The 22,783-nt window shown below is 40.6% G+C and overlaps 1 protein-coding gene across 4 annotated transcripts in view; it reads right to left on the reverse strand.

Annotated features, from left to right (window-relative positions):
- The window catches only part of EDRF1 (erythroid differentiation regulatory factor 1), a 50,228-nt gene extending 31,926 nt beyond the window's left edge, over positions 1 to 18,302 (reverse strand). Inside the window, exons 1-9 of one of the 4 annotated variants that reach the window (XM_053312840.1) lie at positions 18,049 to 18,302; positions 13,216 to 13,424; positions 12,536 to 12,602; positions 7,922 to 8,047; positions 7,406 to 7,530; positions 6,258 to 6,417; positions 1,283 to 1,384; positions 875 to 996; positions 260 to 371 (exon numbers count right to left, since the gene is read on the reverse strand). In XM_053312840.1, coding sequence (XP_053168815.1) covers positions 260 to 371; positions 875 to 996; positions 1,283 to 1,384; positions 6,258 to 6,417; positions 7,406 to 7,530; positions 7,922 to 8,047; positions 12,536 to 12,602; positions 13,216 to 13,424; positions 18,049 to 18,162 — 1,137 coding nt within the window. In that variant the 5' untranslated portion in view covers positions 18,163 to 18,302. The remainder of the gene's footprint in view (positions 1 to 259; positions 372 to 874; positions 997 to 1,282; positions 1,385 to 6,257; positions 6,418 to 7,405; positions 7,531 to 7,921; positions 8,048 to 12,535; positions 12,603 to 13,215; positions 13,425 to 18,048) is intronic. The other 3 variants (XM_053312839.1, XM_053312843.1, XM_053312841.1) reach the window with 3 other exon arrangements.
- Positions 18,303 to 22,783: the final 4,481 nt, after the last annotated feature.

Consider the following 22,783-nt stretch of genomic DNA (forward strand, 5'->3'; position numbering starts at 1 on the left):
GATGCCTTTCACATGTTCTTCAAATATTTATCAACCTGTTGTATTTCATCACTCACATGTAGCTCTTGCAGCACTGTAAATTTTTGAATGTACTGCATTACATAGCCTGCATTCTCACTAAAACAACTAACAACAGAACACTCCTTTTCTGTGCCACACTAACATGTTATCTTGGAGCCAATACACATTTTAGAACAGTAGCTTAACAATCCTAAAATAATATTTCACTAACCAAGATTGAATAGAGTTCTCAGCTTACCTGAACAATTCCATTGACATGGAAACACATCACCAGTTCTGGCACATTGCAGATCAAGTTGTCCAACCAATAGTCAATGCCTGTTAGCACATTAATGGGCTTATTGTTATCCCTACAACAAAAATATTGTCAGTATTATTTCAGTACCTTGAATAGGATTACAATATCAAGATCATTTGCATACCCCATCAGGTCCCAGTTTTATATAATAACTGGTAATTTGTCTAGATTTTGACAACGGTATGATAGTCTTACTACTTTTAATTCTTTTATTTTCAAAAGACACCAATGAAATGACTAACTGCCATTAGTCTCATGTAACAACTAAGCCATTCTAGTATGAATTAAAATAGTGTCTTCAGCTCTTGCAAGTCAGTGGAAACAACCTGAACTTGACTGATTTCTGGAGGATCTGAATAGCCTTCTCAGATCACAGAAATAATTTGTGTCAAGAATCAGAAACGGAGTGTCAATCATGTATGCCCTATGACTATATCCCAAATCACAAAATCCTAATTAAACATGTAAGAAACAAAGTATGAACCAAAATTAATTATAGATAAATTAGCTTTATGAAAATATGTTGCTCCTATTTTAAAATATTTAGACAGTCACCTGAGACGCAAGCTCACAGCAGGGTACCTTCCTCCTCCAAATATAGGCATATTTGATCCAACCAACATGTGAATATCTTCAAATGTCCACAAGATGTTCCGAACAAAGTCATTTTTAAGACCCTTTCAATTTGAAGAGAAACACCACATTTATAAATAATCCATCTTTAAAAAGAAAAAGAAAAAATGCAACACAGCCTGCAAATTTACTACAAGAAAGAAAGACACAAGAAAAGCAAATAAAGTTCAGCACATGAAGCCTATGCTAGACATTCACAGTAAAGTAAAGATCAAGAGCACAGATGCCACAAAGCAAATGGTAGAGGACAGTTTTTGTCTCAGCAGCACTGTAGATCAAACTGAGTAAGGGGATTGTATTTCTCAACTCAGATGCCACATAAAACCATACCTGACTGTTTTCCCCGTCATTGAACAAAGTAGTTAGGTTTTGTTCTTGGGGGGCTGAGGCCACATGCCCCACTACATATGAGGGTTCAAGAGGAACATTTCCCTGTGAAAAGCGCAAGGATATAAGTGATTCTATTGCTGAATAGAAATAAGATCGGTTGAAATACACTATGCATTCTGCTTTATTGATGCCTAAAAAGTGAAAGGCTTTGTTTACTGAACATATAAACCTTTGCAAAGTTTTTCTTATGTATTTAAGTTTTTCACCATTCAAGTCGCTATTTAAATTTTACAATTCAAAACAAATCCTTACAAGCATTCTGTAACTAAAAATGGGAGAAAGCATTCTTATCAGTGTTCCCTCTAAGGCGTGCGTATGTGCACGCTCACATGGTTTTTGATGTCTGCTCAATTAATTTTAGATCCCACTCAGGTTGAATCAGGAAGGCCCCATTCTGAATGCATGTGCGCACACACTGCCTTGATACTGCCGCTCAGAACAAAACTCATTCCGCATACAGATGGGGAAAAGTAGAGAGAGCACTGATTCTTATCCAGAAAATAATGTTCTACAACATTCTGTAAGCCTGACTTTGTCCTTTTAATCCTTAAAGAATGGTCACCACACGCAATGAGAGCACATAGGTCTCTGTACCACCTTCAGAACCATGGCCAAGCAATATTATACCTACAGCATGAAACAACGTGGAATAAAGTACACTGCAGTTTACCCTTAGGATTTCTTTATGATGGCCAACATGGCCTGAAGTAACGTGGGCAGTTCTGAACCACCTGCGCCAATGCATGCATCTAAGACATATGCCCATATTGCTGTGCAACAGGGCTGGACGGCTACTACTTAACGGTTACATAATTGCATGCTGCTGTGTGAGGTGCATTGGAAGCAATGCCAGGTGTATCACAACATGCAATTGCACAATGGTAATTGCATGCTGAGACACACCTGGCATTACTACCAATGCAAGACATGCAGCAGCATGCAGTCATGTAACGGTAAGTAGTAGCCACCCAGCTCTGTTGCACAACAATATGGGCATATGTTTTAGACTAGGGATGTGCATGAACCTTGGTGCACATATAAAACAAGGCTGAAGGGGAGAGAGCAGGGCTGATATATTAATGATGTGGACAGAATAGGGAGGAGTCAAAAGTGCAGCAACAGCTTTGCTGCAGTTGGATTCGACAGAGGACTTAGTAGGAAGATGACAACTGCTGCAGGCATTTGGAGACACACACAAAAAGGGGAAGGTGGAAGGGAGAAGGTCAGGGACCATGAAGTACAGAACTTTAAACATAAGGTCTAGAACCCTGAAAGTGATGGAAAATATAAGATGGGCAGGGGGAAATCATTTAAAAAAAAGATTTAAGGAAAGAGGTTTTGCAATCAGTGATGAAAGAGAAAGATGGGTTTCTTGGAACATTTGGAGTTCAGGTTTTGATCAGTATATTGATCAATTCTGTGAAAAAGCAAGACACTTTTACCTTGAAAGAAATAGCACCAGAACAGAGAGAAGTCTCCTGGATAGCTCAAAGGAAGATTTCCCCCCAAACATTTCATCTCCTCATGTTGTTAGCTCTTCATTAAATGTAAACTTTTCTTTTAATTTGTATCTCTTCTCCCACCCTCCCCTTTCATCTTTTTCATTCATTCATTCATTCTTTGAACACCCTAAACTAAAAATGTTTAGGGAATGGTGCTGCAAGTGCAAACCATCTTAGGTCAGGATGTACTAGATGAATCCAGTCTACCACACTGGTTCTCCAGGCAGTTATGGAAATATGCAGGTACCTCTGATGAACACACTGCAAAAGAATAGGTATGCTGTACAGCAGTCTAAGCTAGCACACAAGCCATGTGTGAATCCATAGTGCATGCAACACAAAGACCCACTTGACCAGTTTTCTATGATACACCTCCAAACTACTGATTTCTCCTGAGATGTTTCTCCTGATACTCCAGGTTCTCCAATACCTTTGCACTGGGAACCCTGCAAGAACAATAGACAGAGGATGGAGAAACTTATGGAACAGGGCTGCATTATTCAGAGGCCTTGCAACTTCAGGGATGTCTGAAGAGCAAGTGAAGCTTTGCACAACTCTTTGCACTGAGCAGGAATATCACTGACTCCAAGTTGTGTAATATGTTTTCCATAACCAGTCGATTATTTAGAGGAAAATTAATATAAATAGAATCTGGTCTAAGGTGGACAGGCACAGGATTAGGACATTATCTAAGCTCTAAAGTAACTATTCTTAACCTTTTAGTTCATCCAGAATCAAAGGTTCAAACAGAGAAGGTAACATCAAAGGTACCACAAAAATGGACTGGACACACTAGCTCTCCACAAGAGAATTAGTGCTGCAGCTGGTGCTCCGAGCAAACCTCCCCAAAAGGCATGGCCAAGGGTCAAGGAAGGTTGCAGGTTGGCTGCAGGGGAAGAGCCCAGAAACTGGGCAGAGGACACCTTCTGCTAGTGGAGCTCCACCCAGTTTTTATGCTTTCCTCCCTCCCCCTGCGGCCACATGCACTAAAGCCTTTGTCATTGCCAAAGGTCTCCCCACAATGCTTTTGTGGCAGGCTTAGAGGTTAGCAGTGCTGAGCTTGCACTAGCTTTCTGCTTCTGCTGGCATTACTATGTATGCAAGTCATTGTCTGGAACAATGGGGATGGGGATGTTAAAAAGTTTCCCTTTACTGTGGTAAAAATACGAATACATCTCTCAGGCAGATTCCAAATGGTGTCACTTGGAGAGGGTTGTTCCTTAAAATGGGAGCTACTGTACATAGTCCCTGAGGTCTCAATTCTGTCTCCACTGCTTTTTAATATCTACATGAAGCCACCGAGGGCAATCGTCAGGAGTTTGGAGCAGAGTGGTATCAATATGTTGATGACACACATATCTATTTCTCCATGACAACTTCATCAGGAAATGGCATCGCTTCCCTAAATGCCTGCCTGCAGATGGTAATGGATAAAAATAAATTGAAGCTGAATCAGAACAAGACAGAGCTACTCATTGTGGGCATTGTAACTTCAGAGATATGACAGAGTTGCCTGTCCTGGATGGAGTTACCCTCCCCCCAGAAGGAACAAATATGAAGTCTGGTAGTAATCCTGGATCCAAGTTTATCTCTGGTTTCCCAGACTGAGGCACCAGGAGTGCCTTCTAACAGCTTTGGCTGATACGTCAGCTGTGCCTGTTTCTAGAAGAGAACATTATTAAAACCATGGTACAAATGCTGGTAGTCTCTAAGCTTTTCTACTGCAATGTACTCTACATGGGGCTTCCTTTGTATGTAGTCTGGAAGTTTCTGTTCATGAAAATGCAGCAAGGTTGTTCTCTAGGACAGCTTGGAGAGATCATGTTACCCCTGTTTTGCTTCCGAGCAAAATACAGGTAATTACCAATTTAAAACCCTAAATAGCTTGGGTCCAGGTTGTTTAAGAGCGAAAGGTCCATTCACACAATCAAGAACTGTGTTCTACCCAGGTCTGGGAGCTGTGTGCGCTCCCAATTTTCAGTTGTGTGGAAGCAAGGTCTGACGAAAACCTGGTTAGAAGTATGGCGTGGAAGCAAAGTAGGAGGAAAAGCTACCCAGGTTTTCCTCCTACCTTGCTTCCACACAACTGAAAATTGGGAGCACACACCACAGCTCCCAAACCTGGACTGAACACAGTTTTTGATGGTGTGAATGACTTCTGTACTTTCTTCCACACGATCCCCAGCACTTAAGGTCATCTGGAGAGGTCCGCCTGTAGTTTCTGCCTGTCAAGTAACTTGAGATCAGGCCTTCGCTATAGCCACCCCTGAGCTTTGAAATGTGCTCCCAGGCAAGATATGAGGTCTGAGCTCTCTCTTTTAAGGAGGCCTTAAAGACACACTGGAGCTATTCGCACAACCTACCGGGTAGGTGGGAAGGCTTTGCAAACCCAACCTTCACCCCCATATGATCAGTAAAGGTGTGTTGAAAGTGTGGGCCGCGCTTCCAGACAATCGAGCTCCAGAGAGCCAGGACAAAGCATCCTGGCCTCTGGGTATCCCACAATGCACCACATGGCAAGCGGGGTGCATGGGGGATTCCCCCAGGAGATGAGCGCTCTAGGAGTTATTCTCTGTGTTTCCTTGGGCTGCGTGCAGCCCAAAGAGACACATGATCTTAGAGTCTGGGTTAAGGGCATGCTTGCTCCTTTAACCCCAACTAACAGATGGGTTAAAAATCTGGGCTAGGCAGAGCTGCCCCGCCAAATCAGGCCAGATCCTGGCAGTTCTCATGTGCAGCCTGAGTTAGGCTACCCGTGAGAACAGCCTCACCTTTTTAACCAGACATTTGATGGTTGCTTTTAATCGGTTCTGTTTCAACTATGTTTTAATTTCTATATTTGATTGGTTTGTTTTAAATTGGTTTGTTAATGGTTGTTAATTATCTAGAAGTTCTTAAGATGTATGCAAATATAATACATACATAAATTTGTATAGCATAACAGATGTAAACAGCTGTAATTCAAACTGCCCTAACTAGAAAGAGCCCATCTTTGTAAACTTTCTCTCATAACTGATTTCAATACAAGGGTTATTCAACATTCAAGAGTTTACATAGTTTTGTAATTTGTACATACATCAGAAATAAATCACAACTAGCACAATCATAAGCATATTCATTCAGAAGTAAGTCCTACTGAATCAATGGGAATGATTCTCTGAGGTGTGCATAGGACTGCAGGCTAGATATCACTTTGTATCAGCCAGTCCCTGCCAAAATAGCAACAGTTCCATGGTTAACTGTTGGGTTAGTTTTTTCCCCATTCCCACAAAACCCAAGAAGATGTAACCAAAAAATTAGAGTATATGAATCAGGCACTGCAAAAAGATATAGTGCTTTCCCCATTCTGTCACATTGTCCCCATCTTTACAAGCACATCTAAGTATCAAGTAAAAAATGTCAACCATATTAACCTGATTAGAAGCACCTGAATCTTCAGAGAGTGAGGAAGGCATTTCAAAAGGGGCTGGCCAAGAAACCCTTCCCGCTTCATCAGTTTCATCTTGGGCGGTTTCTTCTTGATGCTGTTCTTCAGGGGTTGTAACAGGCTGAGCTGCTCCATCGCCATTGATGCTGATGAGGAAAGACACTGACATTTAGGATACAATCCTTTCCCAAACCTCACAATTTAACTCCTATTAAATCTTAATAGCACACCAATACCAGGAACTCTCTTCAGATATTAGATCCCATTACATATGTTTCCTAGAAGATGACTTGATATGCCCATTTGAATAGTAATATTAGGATTTCTAGTCACCCATGGACTCTGCTGTTGGAGTTCTTTGTTTAAACTTTATATTTGTTTAAAGTTACACAAACGTTGGCAAGTAAAAGTTTTTCCGCTGCCAAACTTTAAATGCACCTGTAAATATCGATTTAATTTTTCCTTTCCACCATTTGAAATTATACAATGACATCCAGAATAAGAGGCCTTATCCTGGTTTCCATCTAGGTTCATTTAAATGATATTAGTTCTATGTTTTTATAAATAGTTATGCACATTTATTGGCTTTGATCCAGCTATTCTCTCACAAGAGCAAGCTGTGTACATATGATCAGTGCTATTATCTCCGAGCACACTGACTGACCACCTGTCTCAAGGGCAATTTAACAACACCACTTAGCATTTGTATAGTGCTTGAGAGTTTTCAGAGCACTTCAAGTGTATTGTTACAGGTTAGAGGACGCTGCAGAGCAGCAATCCCTGAGATACTTAGGAAGCTACCTTATACCAGAGGTGGCTCACTAGTAAGGGCAGGAGGAGCTGTCGTCCCCCCCCCCCCCACGCAACAAACTAACAAACAAACTACCAGAGAAACTCAAACTTTTGAGATTTTGGAAAATTCCATAAGGTACCAATTTCCAGGGACGAGGTCATATTAGTCTCTTAGCAAAAAATAAAAATCCTGTGACACATTAAAGATGAACAAACTTGATATAGCAAACATTTGCTCTCCTTTAGCATTGGATTAATTTTAGGAAAAGCAAGTTGCAGATTCAATCTAGTTTTAATTGAATGATCTGAACAGAATTTGTTTAAAAATTACAAAAAAATTACCTGTAATACAGAAATTTGGAAAGTATAGCTTTCTGGTACCAGTGTTCTTTGCTCTTCTTCTTTCGTTGCCACTTCTGATCTATTAATCGCTGGTAGAATTCTTTTAACCATGTCCAATCTCCAGTCTAAGCAGGATAAGTAGAAATGCCTTGGTTTACTTAAATATTTAGTGACCACAATGTCACATAAAATAAATCACTTCAACTGCACCATCCACATCTAATTCCAAAATCAATGTTTAAACATATTTCCAACTTAACTCATGACAGAGAAAATGAATTTCATCTCATTTTCAAAAAACACTATGTGTGAAACAGTTTGACAGTATCAAAATTAAGCACTGAAGGCATTTTCTGTATCATTAGTCAATATGCATCCAGCTCTGTAGCATGTTTACTGTACTGTTATGGAGACAATTATACATCCTTGCTTCTCAAAGCTTGAGGAGAAGAATCAAAATTACAGATAAAATTATACAATACAGCCAAAGAGACTGCTATAGCAAAGTTTAATTACCTGTGACGATCGCATGAAGAGCTCTTGGATATCTAGATCATCCAATAAAAGCGTTCTCCCAATTCGGTGAACAGCCATGCTGACGTGCGATTTGCTGTAAGGTATCTTGAGAAGCTTTTTGATGTTCTGTGGAGTGAGAGAGAAAAGTTCAGTTCAGGGAACTGACATTTTCCTAAATTAAGGGAAATATAAATTAAGGCAAGTTTAGAAATGAGAGCTTCCCACACTGGTCTAAATGGACAGTGGTACTTCTAACAAAAAACAGGAGCCAGCTTTTAGGAGAGCATATTTATTGATTCAGATGTCTCAACAGAAGCCATAAGTCAGCTTTTCTTTTTCCAGCAAGACTTGACAGTGATTCAATTCAGACAAATGCCAAACCATGGTGAACAAAAACTTAACTATGATTAGATATGACACCTGATCTTTTTGCTATCAGCTGGTGATCTTTTGCTATCAGCTGGTGAAACAGAATCCAAAACTGGCTCATCTGGTGGCTACTCAGGACAGGCCTCCTCCATTGCTGCCCTGAGGCTTTGAAATGAGCTCCCTGCTAAAATAAGAGCCTCCCCATCTCTGATAACTATTAAAGAGTCCTTAAAGACACATCTGTTCACTCAGGCTTTTCATGAAATACTGTTTTAATAATTTTAAACCTGGTTTTAAAATGTTTAATTGTTGTAACGTTTTAACCTTTTCTATTGTAATTTGTTAAATAAATATGCTAAGTAAATAAATAAATTTGACATAATGTCTGAACTAACAAGCTGTAGTTGCCTGCAGAGTCCACTGTAAGTAGAGCTTGCTGTACAGATACAAAATAGAACGGGAAACAATTCTTTTGAGAAGAATTAATTTCGTTTTAAGAAACAGTTTTATTTTCAGATTAGGGGAGTAGCTACGGGGAGCTCTTTAGCTCCCAGTGTTGCAAATTTTGTTCATGGCCTCTTTGGAGAATTCTTTCATTTGGAATGAAAATGTTAATGCATTTTTTTCTGAGATATTTATATTCAAATGCTTTATTGACATTTTAGTTGTGTTTGCTGATGCTGCACGGTTTAAACAATTTGTCATTTGGATGAATGGGATTCATGCCAATATTAAATTTACTAGCCATTCTAGCTTGAGTGAGGTCCCATTGTTAGACACTATCATTCAGGTTAATATGGAGTGCAGGTTAAGTCTCTTTGTATATAGAAAATCCACTGATAAAAATACTTATCTGCGTTATGATTCTTGGCATCCTCGGCATTTGAGACACAACTTGCCTGTTGGGCAATTTTTACGGGTTAAGAGGAATTCCACAGATATAGTGGATTATAGAAAAGAAGCTCAAAATTTATCTTTGCAACTTGTTCAAAGAGAATACCCTAGGGAGGTGGTTGATAAAGCTGAATCTAGAGCCAATAAAACCAGGCGTAGTGAGCTATTTCAGGATCTACCCAGGAAGCAATTGGACCGGTTAGTATGGTCTATTGATTATACTCCCTTATCTTATCAGATTAAAAAGGCGATTTATAGGCATTGGCATTTGATTAAGGATGTGCCAGGGTGCAGTAATGTACCTATTGCAGCATTCAGGTAAACAAAAGTTTAAGGAATTTTTTTACCCATTCAGATTTTTCAAATAAACCATTAGAGAAGGATGCTCCTCAAGGGTTTTACTCATGTGGTAATTGTTTAGCTTGTCCTTTGGGTCTTCGAATCACTGAATATTGTGATCCAAATACTAGGAAGTGTGTTCCTTTAAATTTTTTTGCCAATTGTAAAACTAAATATACTGTATATGCTGTCATTTGCCCATATGATCTTTGGTATATTGGGATTAGTACTAGAACCATTAAGACCCATATACTTGAGCATGGGTCTAGGATTAAAAATACTGGATGCCCCATTAGTTCAACATTTTGTGGATAAGTCTCATTCACTGGATGCCTTGAGGTTTTTTGTTTTATTTAAATATTCTCTGAGGGTGTGTTTTTTTAAAAGCAGGATGTTCAGAGGATTCTTCTCCAGAAAGAAGCTTGGTTCATCTAAAAATTCAGAATGTGCTCTCCTACAGGGTTAAATGTTAATTGTGATTTTTCTAGTTTTCTGTAGACAGGTGTTGTTCATCACTGTTTGAGAATATAGAATATACTGAGTACATCCTTTCCACCTGTTGTTAATTGGATGATTTAGCCGACGTGTATTTTAACCTTGAGTGTGCTTTGAGTTTGGTACGGAGTCAAGCAAGCATGCTTGTGCAGATACTTGTTACAGTTTGACAGAGCAAGGCTGTACTGGATAGAAGGTTTGTTTTCACTGAAGCAAAGGAACAAGTTTGTTCATTTGGAATGTATATTGCGTTAATGTTGGTTGTTTATATATAGATGACACACTTCTGAGGAAGATTGTTTTCGAAACTGGTGAAGATAACCTAGGACTCCTGTTAAGGGATTTATACATCTCACACTTGTGAAGAATGAAGATTTTTGCCATCTCCAGCTTCGAAGTATTTTTCATGTTGTGTACTCTAGCTGTGAAAATTGGACTTTGAACATTTATATTTGCCAATTGTTCCATCTTTGCCATCATTGTATATGCTGGTTTCATGAATGGTTTGGTATTTGTCACATAAATTGTATATTTACATATGTTTGTGTCATATACATTGACCTTCTAGACTGTTTCACAGATTTGTTGTTTCCCGTTTGGTTTTTGGTCCGTGATTTCCCATATGGTATTGTGCCAGATACAAAATAGAAGCAGGCAAGAAAATCTTAACCATGGTTTGAATTAATATTTGGAAGCTCAATGCGTTAGTGCAATGTCTGAACTGAGCCAGTGAGAGCAACAAGTAACAAAAAACGGGAAGAACCCTTTTTTCCAGTCTTCTACCTATTTTCTTCTCTTTGCTTCTTTGTCCATTTTTACTCAAGCTATCATTCTAATATTCCATGTTGAAGTAATACTCCAAATGCCAGACTGGGATCCCAACTGTATGTTTCATGCTTATATATAGTTGAAAAGCAATTGGATGGCGATCTCCACATATGAGAAATTTCTTCTTTGAAGCAACAGTCAGGTATACCCACAAGGTAGTGAGTATGTCAGCCATTTTTAACCTGCCCATCTAATAAAGCACCTTGGGATCAGCACCAGTGTTCCCTCCAAGGCATGCACATGTGCAAGCACACGTTTTTTGATGTCCGCTCAGTTAATTTTAGATCCACTCAGGTTGAATTAGGAAGGCCCTATTCTAAAAGCGCATGCGCACATACTATCTTGATACTGCCGCTTAGAACAAAACTCATTCCATGCACAGATGGGGGTGGGGAGAAGAGGGAGCACTGACCAGCACTGTTGTAAGAGCTACAACATACTTTGAACTGTTCTTTTCTTTTAGTGGTGCCCTTCCAAGAGACAAATAATCAAATACATTTCTTCAGTAATAAAATTTTAGCCTTTAACCGCACTATTAAAGATAGCTTGAGAACACTGGAATAACTTTCAAAAGTAGTATGAAGTGTTCTAGTTCCATACACAATGGCACAAACAGCTTAAATGCTGTTATTATACGATAGCCACCTTACCTGTCTGGAAAACCTTTTGCTATGTAAAGCATGCATTCTAAGTATTGTACAGTTTGTTTCAGATTATGCTTAATAGGTGAAATAGAATATAATGCTTTATTATTCCTATGAAGTATGAAATAATGGATACAAGTATGGACCCACAACAAAGTATAGCAGTATTTTCCTGGTGTACATGCGTTACTTAAGCCTGTGGATGGCTAAGCATGGTGAAAAAACCAAAGTCAGAAACAAAAACAGAAATCTTTAATCTATCTCCTATGAAATAGGAGCGAGATAATGAAGATAATGATCTCAGAACTGTGTCACACTCTCTGGTAACCTCTAGGCTTGACTACTTCAATGTGCTTTACGTGGAGCTGCCTTTGTATGTAGTTCAGAAACTTCAGCTGGTCCAAAATGTAGCAGCTAGGTTGGTCTCCAGGGTTTCTCAGAGAGACTATATTATGCCTGTCTTAAAACAACTGCATTGGCTGGTTTCCAGGCAAAATACAAAGCGCTGGTAATTACCTTTAAAGCTTAGGACCGAGTTACTTGGGAGAGTGCCTTCTTCTGCATGATCCCCACCGCACATTAAAGTCATCAAGAGAGGTCTGTCTCCGGATGCTGCCAGCTCGTCAGGCAGCAACTCAGGAGCGGGCTTTCTCTGTAGTTGCTTCTGGGCTGTGGAATGCACTCCCTATAGACATTTCTGGTTTAACATCTTTACCAGCTTTTAAAAGAGCCCTTAAAATGCAATTGTTGTTTTAATAGCTGTTTTGTTTGTTTTTAATTGTATTTATTTTTCTGAACTACCTAGAACTTTTGGAGTCAGGTGGTATATAAATTAAATCAAATAAATAATAAAATATGCAAATTTTATTTTTTTCTTATTTATGGTAGGGTTTGGTGGTAATTACTGGTGTAATTACCACCAAAATACTAAAAATTACTATTTTTCCAGAGACTCCCCCAGCCCCAGATAAGAGCAAGGGAATGCAGTTTTTAGCTGCTCACAGTAAACAGCATCTTGAATTATTTCACAACAAAATATGCCTACCTCAGAATCGGATACAACATCCACATCATTTCCAATTGAGTCGATAAAATCATACGCCATGCCAAAGCTGTTTGAAAAAATATTTTTTAAATGTGTAAGAAAGTAACTATCTAGTATTTTATTTTAATGAAAGGAGTGGTATTATCTTTAACACGCTACTAATAAATACATTCAGTAGTAACACATGAAATCACCAAAGTTACATGTAAGTTACATGATAAAACATCTAATATTACTTTCTGTCTTACCATGTTCTAATGATTCTTCTGTCCATAGCATGTTTTCATTAAGCTTATTACCTCAAATCACTAAATTCATACAAGAGCATTAAAATCTGAATAAATAGTTACTGAAGTAGCCCTGCAGAGGGATATAGCAGCATTCAAACTATATTAGTGAAGACTAAGCCTCTCTTTAATTAATATAACTTAAGTTAGTCATGACTAACTGGTCTCATTGATTTCAAAGGTGCTTAGCCAAAACTAATAGTCTGGATGCTCCCAATATGTTTAACAGACCTAAAGTACTTCCACAAAAATGAAAATTGGTAAGAATAATGGGCATATATTTATCATTTTTGTAATTACGCACTCACAATCTTATCACATTTCATTAAGTGTATCAAACTTGTTTCTTTCTATGGGTTTAGTGGGAATAATGAGGGTTCACAATCTATTTACCTTGAAAACGGTTTGCTTTTCTTGTTGTTACCGAGAATAGTTGCTCCTGCTGGCCCCAATTTGGCACTTTCACGTAACCAGTTAGCAGGTGGAAGTTTGAGATCAGTCTTTTCTTGAAGACGGGCAAATGCTGCTTGTGGTGGAGCAGATGAATACTTTACTACAGCACTGCTCTTCACTTCATTGCCTCCAAGAAATAACACAGATCCCTAGTTTACATAAAGCAATAAGAGTAATTATAGCTGCAATAAAGAGATTGTAATGCAAATACTCTTCATTATATGTATCATTGCATGCTGTGTGTATTCGTGTTTCAAATAAGAAGCCAGAAGTACAGTACACAGTCAATACACCAGTACAATTCTGACATTTCATATTTTATTTATTTATTTATTTAGATTTATATGTTGCCCTACTCCCATAGGACTCAGGGCGGCTTACAAGCAATAACATACACAGCAACACAATTCTATAAAATACATCTTTACATAACAGCATAACCCCAACCCCATACAGTACTCATTCCACATGACATAGTAACCATGGATTACAAAATCTTTCTACGACCAGCTACCTCAGCGACCGAACACCCGACGAAACTTACATGCCTTACGGAAAGCCAACAGATCATGGAGAGCTCTGATATTATCCGGGAGACTGTTCTATAGAGCTGGGTCCACCACTGAGAAAGCCCTGGCTCTAGTTGATTGCAGTGTCAACTAATGTCAACTATATGTCAACTAATGTCAAATACAACTAATTTATTCTAGGCAAAAAAACAACAACACACTACAACACACCAAGACACACTAAAGTTAAATTTCTAGTCTGTAATGATCTGCATTACATAATTTTATATCAAGCAGATGTTTAGAGATATGAATGGCTAGAACTGAGTCAGATAGAAGTTACAATAGATGATATTCTAAACTGTCTGGAAATACTAAAAATTAAAAAATTGCCAGGGACAGATGACATCCATCCAAGAGTCCTCAAAGAACTCAAATGTGAAATTGCTGGCCTCCTTGCTAATATATATATATATATATATAACTTATCCCCGCAATCAGGCTCTGTACCAGAAGACTGGAAAGTAGCAAATGTAACAATGATTTTCAAAAGGGGATCCAGGGGTGATCCGGGAGATTACTGGCCAGTTAGCTTAACGTCTGTTCCAGGCAAATTGATGGAAAGCATCCTCAAGGATAAAATTGTAAAGCACATAGAAGAACAGGCCCTGCTGGGAGAGAACCAGCATGGCTTCTGCAAAAGGTAAATCTTGCCTCATGAACCTTTTAAGGATCTTAGAGTGTCAAGAAGTGTGTGGATCAAGGTGATCCAGTTGACATAGTATACCTGGACTTCCAAAAAGCTTTCAACAAAGTTTCTCACCCTAGACTCCTGAAAAAACTCAGCAGTCATGGGATAAGGGGACAAGTACATGTGTGGATTGCTAACTGGTTGAAGGACAGGAAACAGAGGGTAGATATAAATGGAAAGTTTTCACAGTGGAGGGAAGTAAGAAGTGGGGTCCCTCAGGGAGCTGTACTGGGACCAGTGCTTTTTAATTTATTCATAAATGATCTAGAAGTAGGGGTAAGCAGCAAAGTGGCCAAATTTGCATATGATACCAAACTCTTTCCAGTAGTGAAATCCAAAATGGATTGTGAGGAGCTCCAAAAGGATCTCTCCAAACTGGGGGAGTGGGTGACAAAGTGGCAAATGTGGTTCAGTGTTGGCAAGATTAAAGTGATGCATATTGGGATGAAAAACCCCAACTTCAATTATATGTTGATGGGATCTGAGCTGTCAGTGACTGACCAGGAGAGGGATCTTGGGGTTGTGGTGGACAGCTCGTTGAAAGTGTCGACTCAGTGTGTGGCAGCTGTGAAAAAGGCCAATTGCATGCAAGGGATCATTAGGAAGGCGAATGAAAATAAAACAGCTGATATTATAATGCCCTTATACAAAACGATGGCACGGCCACACCTGGAGTACTACGTACAATTCTGGTCACCACATCTAGAAAAGGACATTATAGAACTGCAAAAGGTGCAGAAGTGGGCAACGAAGATGATCAGGAGCCTAGAGCACCTTTCTTATGAAGCAAGGCTACACACCTGGGGCTATTTAGTTTAGAAAAAGGACAACTGTGAGGAGACATGATAGAGGTCTATAAAATCATGCATGGTGTGGAGAAAGTGGATAGAGAGAAATTCTTCTCCCTCTCACATAACACTAGAACCAGGGGTCACCCCATGAAATTGGTTGCCAGGAAATCTAGGACCAACAAATGGAAGTACTTTTTCAAACAATGCATAATCCACTTGTGGAATTCTCTGCCACAAGATGTGGTGAGAGCCAACAACCTGAATGGCTTTAAGAGGGGTTTGGATGACTTCATGGAGGAGAGGTCTATCAATGGCTACTAGTCAGAGGGCTGTGGGCCACCTCCAGCCTCAAGGGCAGGGTGCCTCTGAGAACCAGTTGCAGGGGAGTAATGGCAGGAGAGAGGGCACGCCCTCAACTCCTGTCTGTGGCTTCCAGCGGCATCTGGTGGGCCACTGTGTGAAACAGGATGCTGGACAAGATGGGCCGTGGGCCTGATCCAGCAGGGCTGTTCTTATGATCTCATTTATACTTAAGGATACAAGCTTTCTCTGGATTTGCCCAATGGACATAAGTTCAACAGTATGGACTATTCTTAATACAATCTTAGCTCCACAATGAAGGCAGTAGTCTGCATGTGGTGACTAGTGCCATATCTTGAAGTGGGTCAGAACAAACAACAGCACCACTAACACTTTTAAGTTTTCTTTTCTTTTGGATGAAGGATGAAGACTAGCATAACAATTTAAATTTGGACCCATGTTGTTGGCTGAGGCTAAGTTTGGATCTTAGGACTGAAAACAACAACAATTTATATACCGCTTTTCAACAAAAGTTTCAAAGCAGTTTACATAGAGAAATAAATACATAAGAAGTTTCAAAGCGATTTACATAAAGAAATAAATAAGATGGATCCCTGTCCCCAAAGGGCTCACAATCTAAACAGAAATGTAAGATAGACACCAGCAACAGTCACTGGAGGTACTGTGCTGGGGGTGGATAGGACCAGTTACTCTCCTCTTGCTAAATAAAGAGCATCACCACTTTAAAAGGGTGCCTCTTTGCCCAATTAGATCAGATTTATTTATTTATTTATTTGATTTGATTTGATTTGATTTGATTTATACATTTGATGTAGTAGTAAAGTAGCCTTCAGCCTTATGTCTATTACATACTATATTACACATTATAGCAGCAGTCCTCATTAAGAAGTTAAGAAATTCAAACCCCCAGCCTATTCATAAGTGCTGAGATTTAATCTGAAAGTCATTTCATGGAAGTCTTACCTTCAAGAGTTTATTAGAGCAGTACTTCTCAAATTAGTCTCTATCTGCGGTTGCAGGTACATGACAAACAGGCATAGTGACCATGTCAAAAGCATATTCCCAGTGGTGACAGTTCTGAAAAGTTTCCTCTCTGGACAGTTGCAGTCAGAAAAACACAGAGGATACTTTCTCATCTCAACACCCACCCCCGGTCCTACTGCCTCCCAAATCTGTGGGAGAAGGAAGTAATTTCCACCGCTGATAAATGGTCTTTAAATTCCATACACAAACAAGACATTTCTGCCAAGGTGAGGAAGGAGGAGAGACAATGCCAAAGCTACCAAGGCTTTCTGGCCATACTAAGGGATATCTTAGTATCCCTATGATAACCAAGCAGCACTAGAAATAACTATGCTACTAGATCGCACAATGCATTTCTGTGGCCATGATAAGAGGGACAAAATAACTAACAATTAACTCCTATGTCCAGACAGAGTTCCTAATGTATTCCAAAACATTTGGGGAGATCTCCTGAGCAGTTCTCAAAAGTATTTTTCAGAAGTCAGATTCATTTCTATGTTCATGAGAGACAGGGGCAAAGCTAGAACCATCACCACTAAGGCACACTGAAAGCCATTTTAGAGCCCCTAATGTACCCTTAGCCACCTAATGGCACAGTGGGGAAATGACTTGCCTAGCAAGTAAGAGGTTTATTTATTTATTTAGTGCATTTTTATACCACCCTAACCCAAGGTCTCAGGGCAGTTCAAATCCCTGCTGTTGTGGTTCAAATCCTCAGGCTGTGGTTCAAATCCCCGCTGGTATGTTTCCCAGAAACACCTATATCAGGAGGCAGTGATATAGGAAAATGCTGAAAGGCATCATCTCATACTGCGTGGGAGGAGGCAATGGCAAACCCCTCCTGTATTCTACCAAGACAACCACAGGGCTCTGTGGTCGCCAGGAGTCGACACGGACTCGCGGGCACAACTTTAATGTACTCCTAGATCCACGGCACAGCAGGAAGAGAACTGTATCCTAGAAACAGTTTTACTCTAAGACCTCTATGCATTCCTATGACCATTCGGAAGCCCGTGCTCATTCCTTTGGCCATTTGATATCCGGCATTTCAAAGTCTCTCCTCCTGGTGACAATAAACAAACGAAAGAGGAATATAAAAGGGGAGCAAGTGACGGGAGGAGGGGGAAGGAAGTCAGGCCACTCGTTGATTGATTGAGGCAGCTTAAGTGAAAACTGGTTCCTTCCCCCACATCTCTACCCCAATATCGAGATATTGACAGAATCCGATTCACGCCTGCCATGAAGTGCCTCCGTGCGTGCTAGTTCAGACATTAATTTAATTTCTGTCTTCAGTTCGGCGATATGCGAAGTGACTCTTACAGAGACACACCAAAATCGCGGAGTTCAGAGTCAGGAAAAGGCGCGTAAGGGCGGGTACCTGCTTAGGCTTCTCTCGTTCCCCCTTGAGCAGTGATGGGCCAGGCTTGGGCGCCCCCGGGTCGCCTCTTCCAGCGGGGCCCACTTCGGCCCCGGCTTCCCAGGGGTCCCCCATCGGCTTCCCTCTGTACAGCAAGGAGAGAGAAGCGCCCGCCCTGCAGCACAGCGCTTCCGGCAGATGAGAAAGGACCGGAAAGAGCCCGAAGCAGCCACACACGCTCAAGCCCCGCCCCTTGTCCCGAGTTTGTTTAGGAACCGCACCGCCTTCCTCTCCGACGACAGAGGGCAAGCTCGGGTGAAAACAACCGAACTCTCGCGAGAGCTGCTAAAAAAAACTTCGACTCTGTCCTCACAAAGCGGAGGGGCGGGAGGCGAAGTCTGGAGGCGGAGCCAGAGCCAAGAAGTGAGGATGGATGGTGCTCTGAATTACACGTTCTGAGGCTTTGCGCAAGAGTTGTGTGGCAGCGTCAGAATCTCCACTATTTCTCAGACAAGATAATGTGTTGCCAAGAGAAAGCCTGCATGGCGTGAATAAATTTTATTGTAGTACAGCAACTTGCTATAGTATACACAATCGAGCATCCTGCGTAGTGTAGTTGTCAGAGTGTCGAATTAAAACTGGGGAGGCATTGGATGGGAGACCTGCGCTCACAGACAAGCCCTGCTCAGTCATGATGAAGATCATTAGGTAACCTTGAGTGGGTCACCATCTGTCAGTGTAACGAAACCCACTGGAGTTTGGGCAGTTTAACTCACTCACCCCTGTTCCAGTGCAGTGTGTTGTAGTTCTCTCTGCTTCCAGAGAACTCACATTTGGGTCTGCTCTGAACCAACCTTTGGAGGATCCCTTCTGTCTCCACAGAGCAGGAGCCTGGCTTAGTTCAACCCTTCAGTTAAGTTTCCCTGTTTAGTAGCTCAACCAAGCAGTCAGCTGTGGGAAGCCACAACTCCAGAGCCTCTGATCAGCACACACAAGAGATGAGACCGTTTTCTCTAAAAGATTACTTTATTCATCTACAGGAACCAAGGTGGGTAGGGATGGGAAGCAGGTAGGCATTGGGAAAATAAAGCAAAAGTCATTTCTAACTCTTAACACATTCCAAAGTCTAAAGCAAAACACATATCTTGATGAAGAATGGTCCAGCCAGTAGATGGAAAAGTAGCTGACGGATGTGTAACAAAGGCAAAACACAACCTTTTAAAGAGTTTTTTTTAGGCAAAACACCTGAAAGGGCAGTGAGCTGCTTCCACCAATCAGAGGTATGCCACAAGGGCCCAGGTTGACAGCTCCTTAGTCAATGAGGTGAGATGCCCGGTTAGTAGAGGTGACTATGTGACCGACACCTGTCAAAGTTCAAAGAGTTTCCAGGGTAGATGAGGTGTGAAGTCTCATTTATCCTGTGCTGAACAGGAATAAGGGAGGGGTGACTGGCAGTGTCCAGTGTAAACCTCTGGCAAAAAGCAGCTACTGAGCTTTCTTTCTCCTCTCCTCTTGAACAAATCCTTTCTGCTTGTCTTTCTTATCTCTCAGATCTTCACCAATTCTCCCTCCAGAACTTTGGTCTTGTTTTTCCTCTGCCCTCAGAAATTCTCCCTTCAGATTTCAATTTCTACAGCAGATCCCAAGGACCAAAAACCTGTGTGTCCTCTCGCATCCCACCAGGGATAGTCACTCACAGGGTTACACAAACACTCACAGGGTTACACAAATCTTACATTTATGTTTTGGAGTTTCTGAAATAATCTGTGATGCAGCATGAGAAGCCTCTTTTAAGAAAAAGGCCTAGCAAGCTGTTAGAATAATGGCCATAGTTTTTACATTTCAGACCACTCTAGACCATCTGCATTTCCATTTCCCTTTTATTTTCATTCTTTAACCCTTTTCAGACATTATGTTGGACACTCATACAAATGTCCAGTGTACAAAGTGTACAGTGTACAAAGATACAGTAATTCGCATGTTATATTGAATACAGATACAACGGTACATTTCCTGTGTTTCATACATTTGAGAAACCTGTATCCACGTTCACTTTTTATGAGCACAGGTATAGTCAGTCACAAAAAACTTAAGTTGCACAGGTTCCGCAAATGCAATGTTGCTAGGCTGACATGCTCTTGCACAGTGTATCAGCCACTGTCTGAATAGGGCTTTACCAGTGGTGGCTGGTGAGGGCAGCATAGGGGGGCAGCGAGAAGTACCTTTAAAAATGTTGCTGACCATGTAAATGGTGCTGAGCATGAACAGAGACCAGGTGAGTGCCGTAGGTGGGGCAGGTGCCACGTGGGATGCCAGGTGGGACACTGCTGCTCTCCATGGCTTCCAGGTGTTGGCAGTATCACCGGTAAAAACTTTTAAAAGCACCTCTTGCCGCCCCCCACTCGTGCCACTCACTGGCCACCACTTTACTATGCACATGATGTGGCTCATTATCTATGGATCCCTTCTTCTTCGAGATTGTTTATTCAGTAAATCCAGCTTTAAATACCTAGTAACACAAAAACAGCCAATTGAATAATGGTATTATCCCCCTCAGCACAACAGTGGATAAAACATAGTCCAGTCAGTCACCAAAGCCTGCATAAAAAGCCAGGTCTTAATGAGATGGTGGAACAAAACTAAAGAAGGGGCCAGATAGGCTCCACTCAGAATAACATTCAATAATGTTATTTCCACAACTGAAAGGTTTCAGTACTCCCCTCAGTTCTCCCACTGAAATTAATGGGACAAGTAAACTTGTCTCATTAATTTCAATAAGACTGCTTATGAGTAGCTTAGTGTGGATATGAGCCAGTGACTGAAGTAGCCTGTCTCCCTAACTGTAACACTTTTTACTTATATATGTTGTACACACACATTTAAATGTTACAGTTAGAGAGACATGCTACTCCATTCACTTGCTTGCATCCAGGGGTGTAACTACCATTAGGCAAGGGGAGGCGGCTGCCTGGGGGCCCCCACGCCTCGAGGCCCCCCCCAGAGGCAAGTCACATGTGAAGTGAGTGTGTGTATAAGCAAGGGGCCCATCTTAAAATTTTGTCTCTGGGCCCACTCCAGCCTCGTTACGCCCCTGATCCAGATTAAGTTACCCATAGCCCTAAACAGCTTGGGACCAGGTTACCTGAGAGAGTACCTTGCCTCATATGTCCCAACTTGAACCTTAAGATCTTCAGAGGCCCTGCTCCGAGTGCCCCTGAGGTGAGGCAGGAGGCAAGGGTGAGCATCTTTTCAGTGGTGACACCCTGTTTATGGAATAGCCTTATTGGGGAGCAGTTTACACACAATTCAGGTTTTTCACTGTGCATTAGAGTGTAACCTGATTTATATCCAGGGTAAAAAAAATCTACTATTTGTGTAAGTTCTTCGGGACAACTTCAAGTTTGCAGTAAAGCCTCCCTGTAAACTTGCAGTAAAACCTGCTGTGTATAAAAGCCCCTGGTGAAGATCTTTCTGTTCACTCAGGCTTTTTAAAATTGATTTTTTAAAAAAGTTTTTAAAATGTTTTGTGGTTTGTATTTTTATTTTGTGTTGTTTGATGTGTTTTATGTCTTTTTATCAGATTTTTTTTAAAATGTTGTGTTGTGAGCCACCCAGAGAACAAGGTGTTATGGGGAGACTAACAAATAAAGTTTTTATTATTTCTTGTTTACAGAGTCAAACAGGTGTTATTGACTAGTTTGTTTTATCCAGACATTGAGTCCTTCCCAAGGACCTGGGATGGCTGGATTTTATTATCAATATTGTTATTATTATAGATATTGCCGCATAGGCTATTCTAAGTAAAGTTGCTTTTTGTAATTGGCTGATGGTGATTTCTGGGCCCCTATGTTTTGAGGTGCTCTTCAAAGTGTTTTGGAATTGCACCTAGGGCACCAATTACTACTGGGATTATCTTGGTCTTCTTCTGCCACAGCCTTTCAATTTCAATTTGTAGATCTTTGTATTTTGTTATTTTTTCCTATTTCTTTTTCTTCTGTTCCGCTATCACCTGGTATTACTTTGTTGATTATTTTAACTTGTTTTTCTTTCTTCTCGACTATAGTTATATCTGGTGTATTGTGTGGCAGATGTTTGTATGTAGTCGGAAGTCCCATAATATTTTTGCATCATCATTATTTATTATTATTGATTAAATGCCATAAAGTCGGTGTCAACTCTTAGCAACCACATAGATAGATTCTCTTCAGGATGATCTGTCTTCAACTTGGCCTTTAAGGTTTCTCTCAGTTGTGCATTCATTGCTGTTGTAATGAAGTCCATCCACCTTGCTGCTGGTCATCCTCTTCTTCTCTTTCCTTCAACTTTTCCCAGCATTAAGGACTTCTCAAGGGAACTGGGTTTTCGCATAATGTGTCCGAAATATGATAGTCTGAGCCTGGTCATTTGTGCCTTGAGTGAAAATTCTGGATTGATTTGTTCTGTTATCCATTTGTTTGTTTTCCTGGCTGTCCATGGTGTCCTCAAATGTCTTCTCCAACACCAAGGTTCAAAAGCGTCAATACTTTTTCTATCTTGCTTCTTCAAAGTCCAACTTTCGCATACATAGAGTGTCATGGGAAAAACCATTGTCCGAACGATTCTAATCTTTGTAGGTATAGACATGTCACATCATCTAAATATCTTTTCCAAGGCCTTCATTGCAACCCTACCAAGTGCTAGTCATTGGAGTATTTCTTGACTGCTGGATCCTTTACTGTTGATGGTTAATCCTAAAAGGCAGAGACTATTCACCATT

This window comes from Hemicordylus capensis, chromosome 3 (assembly GCF_027244095.1).
Source record: "Hemicordylus capensis ecotype Gifberg chromosome 3, rHemCap1.1.pri, whole genome shotgun sequence".
Lineage (NCBI taxonomy): Eukaryota > Metazoa > Chordata > Lepidosauria > Squamata > Cordylidae > Hemicordylus > Hemicordylus capensis.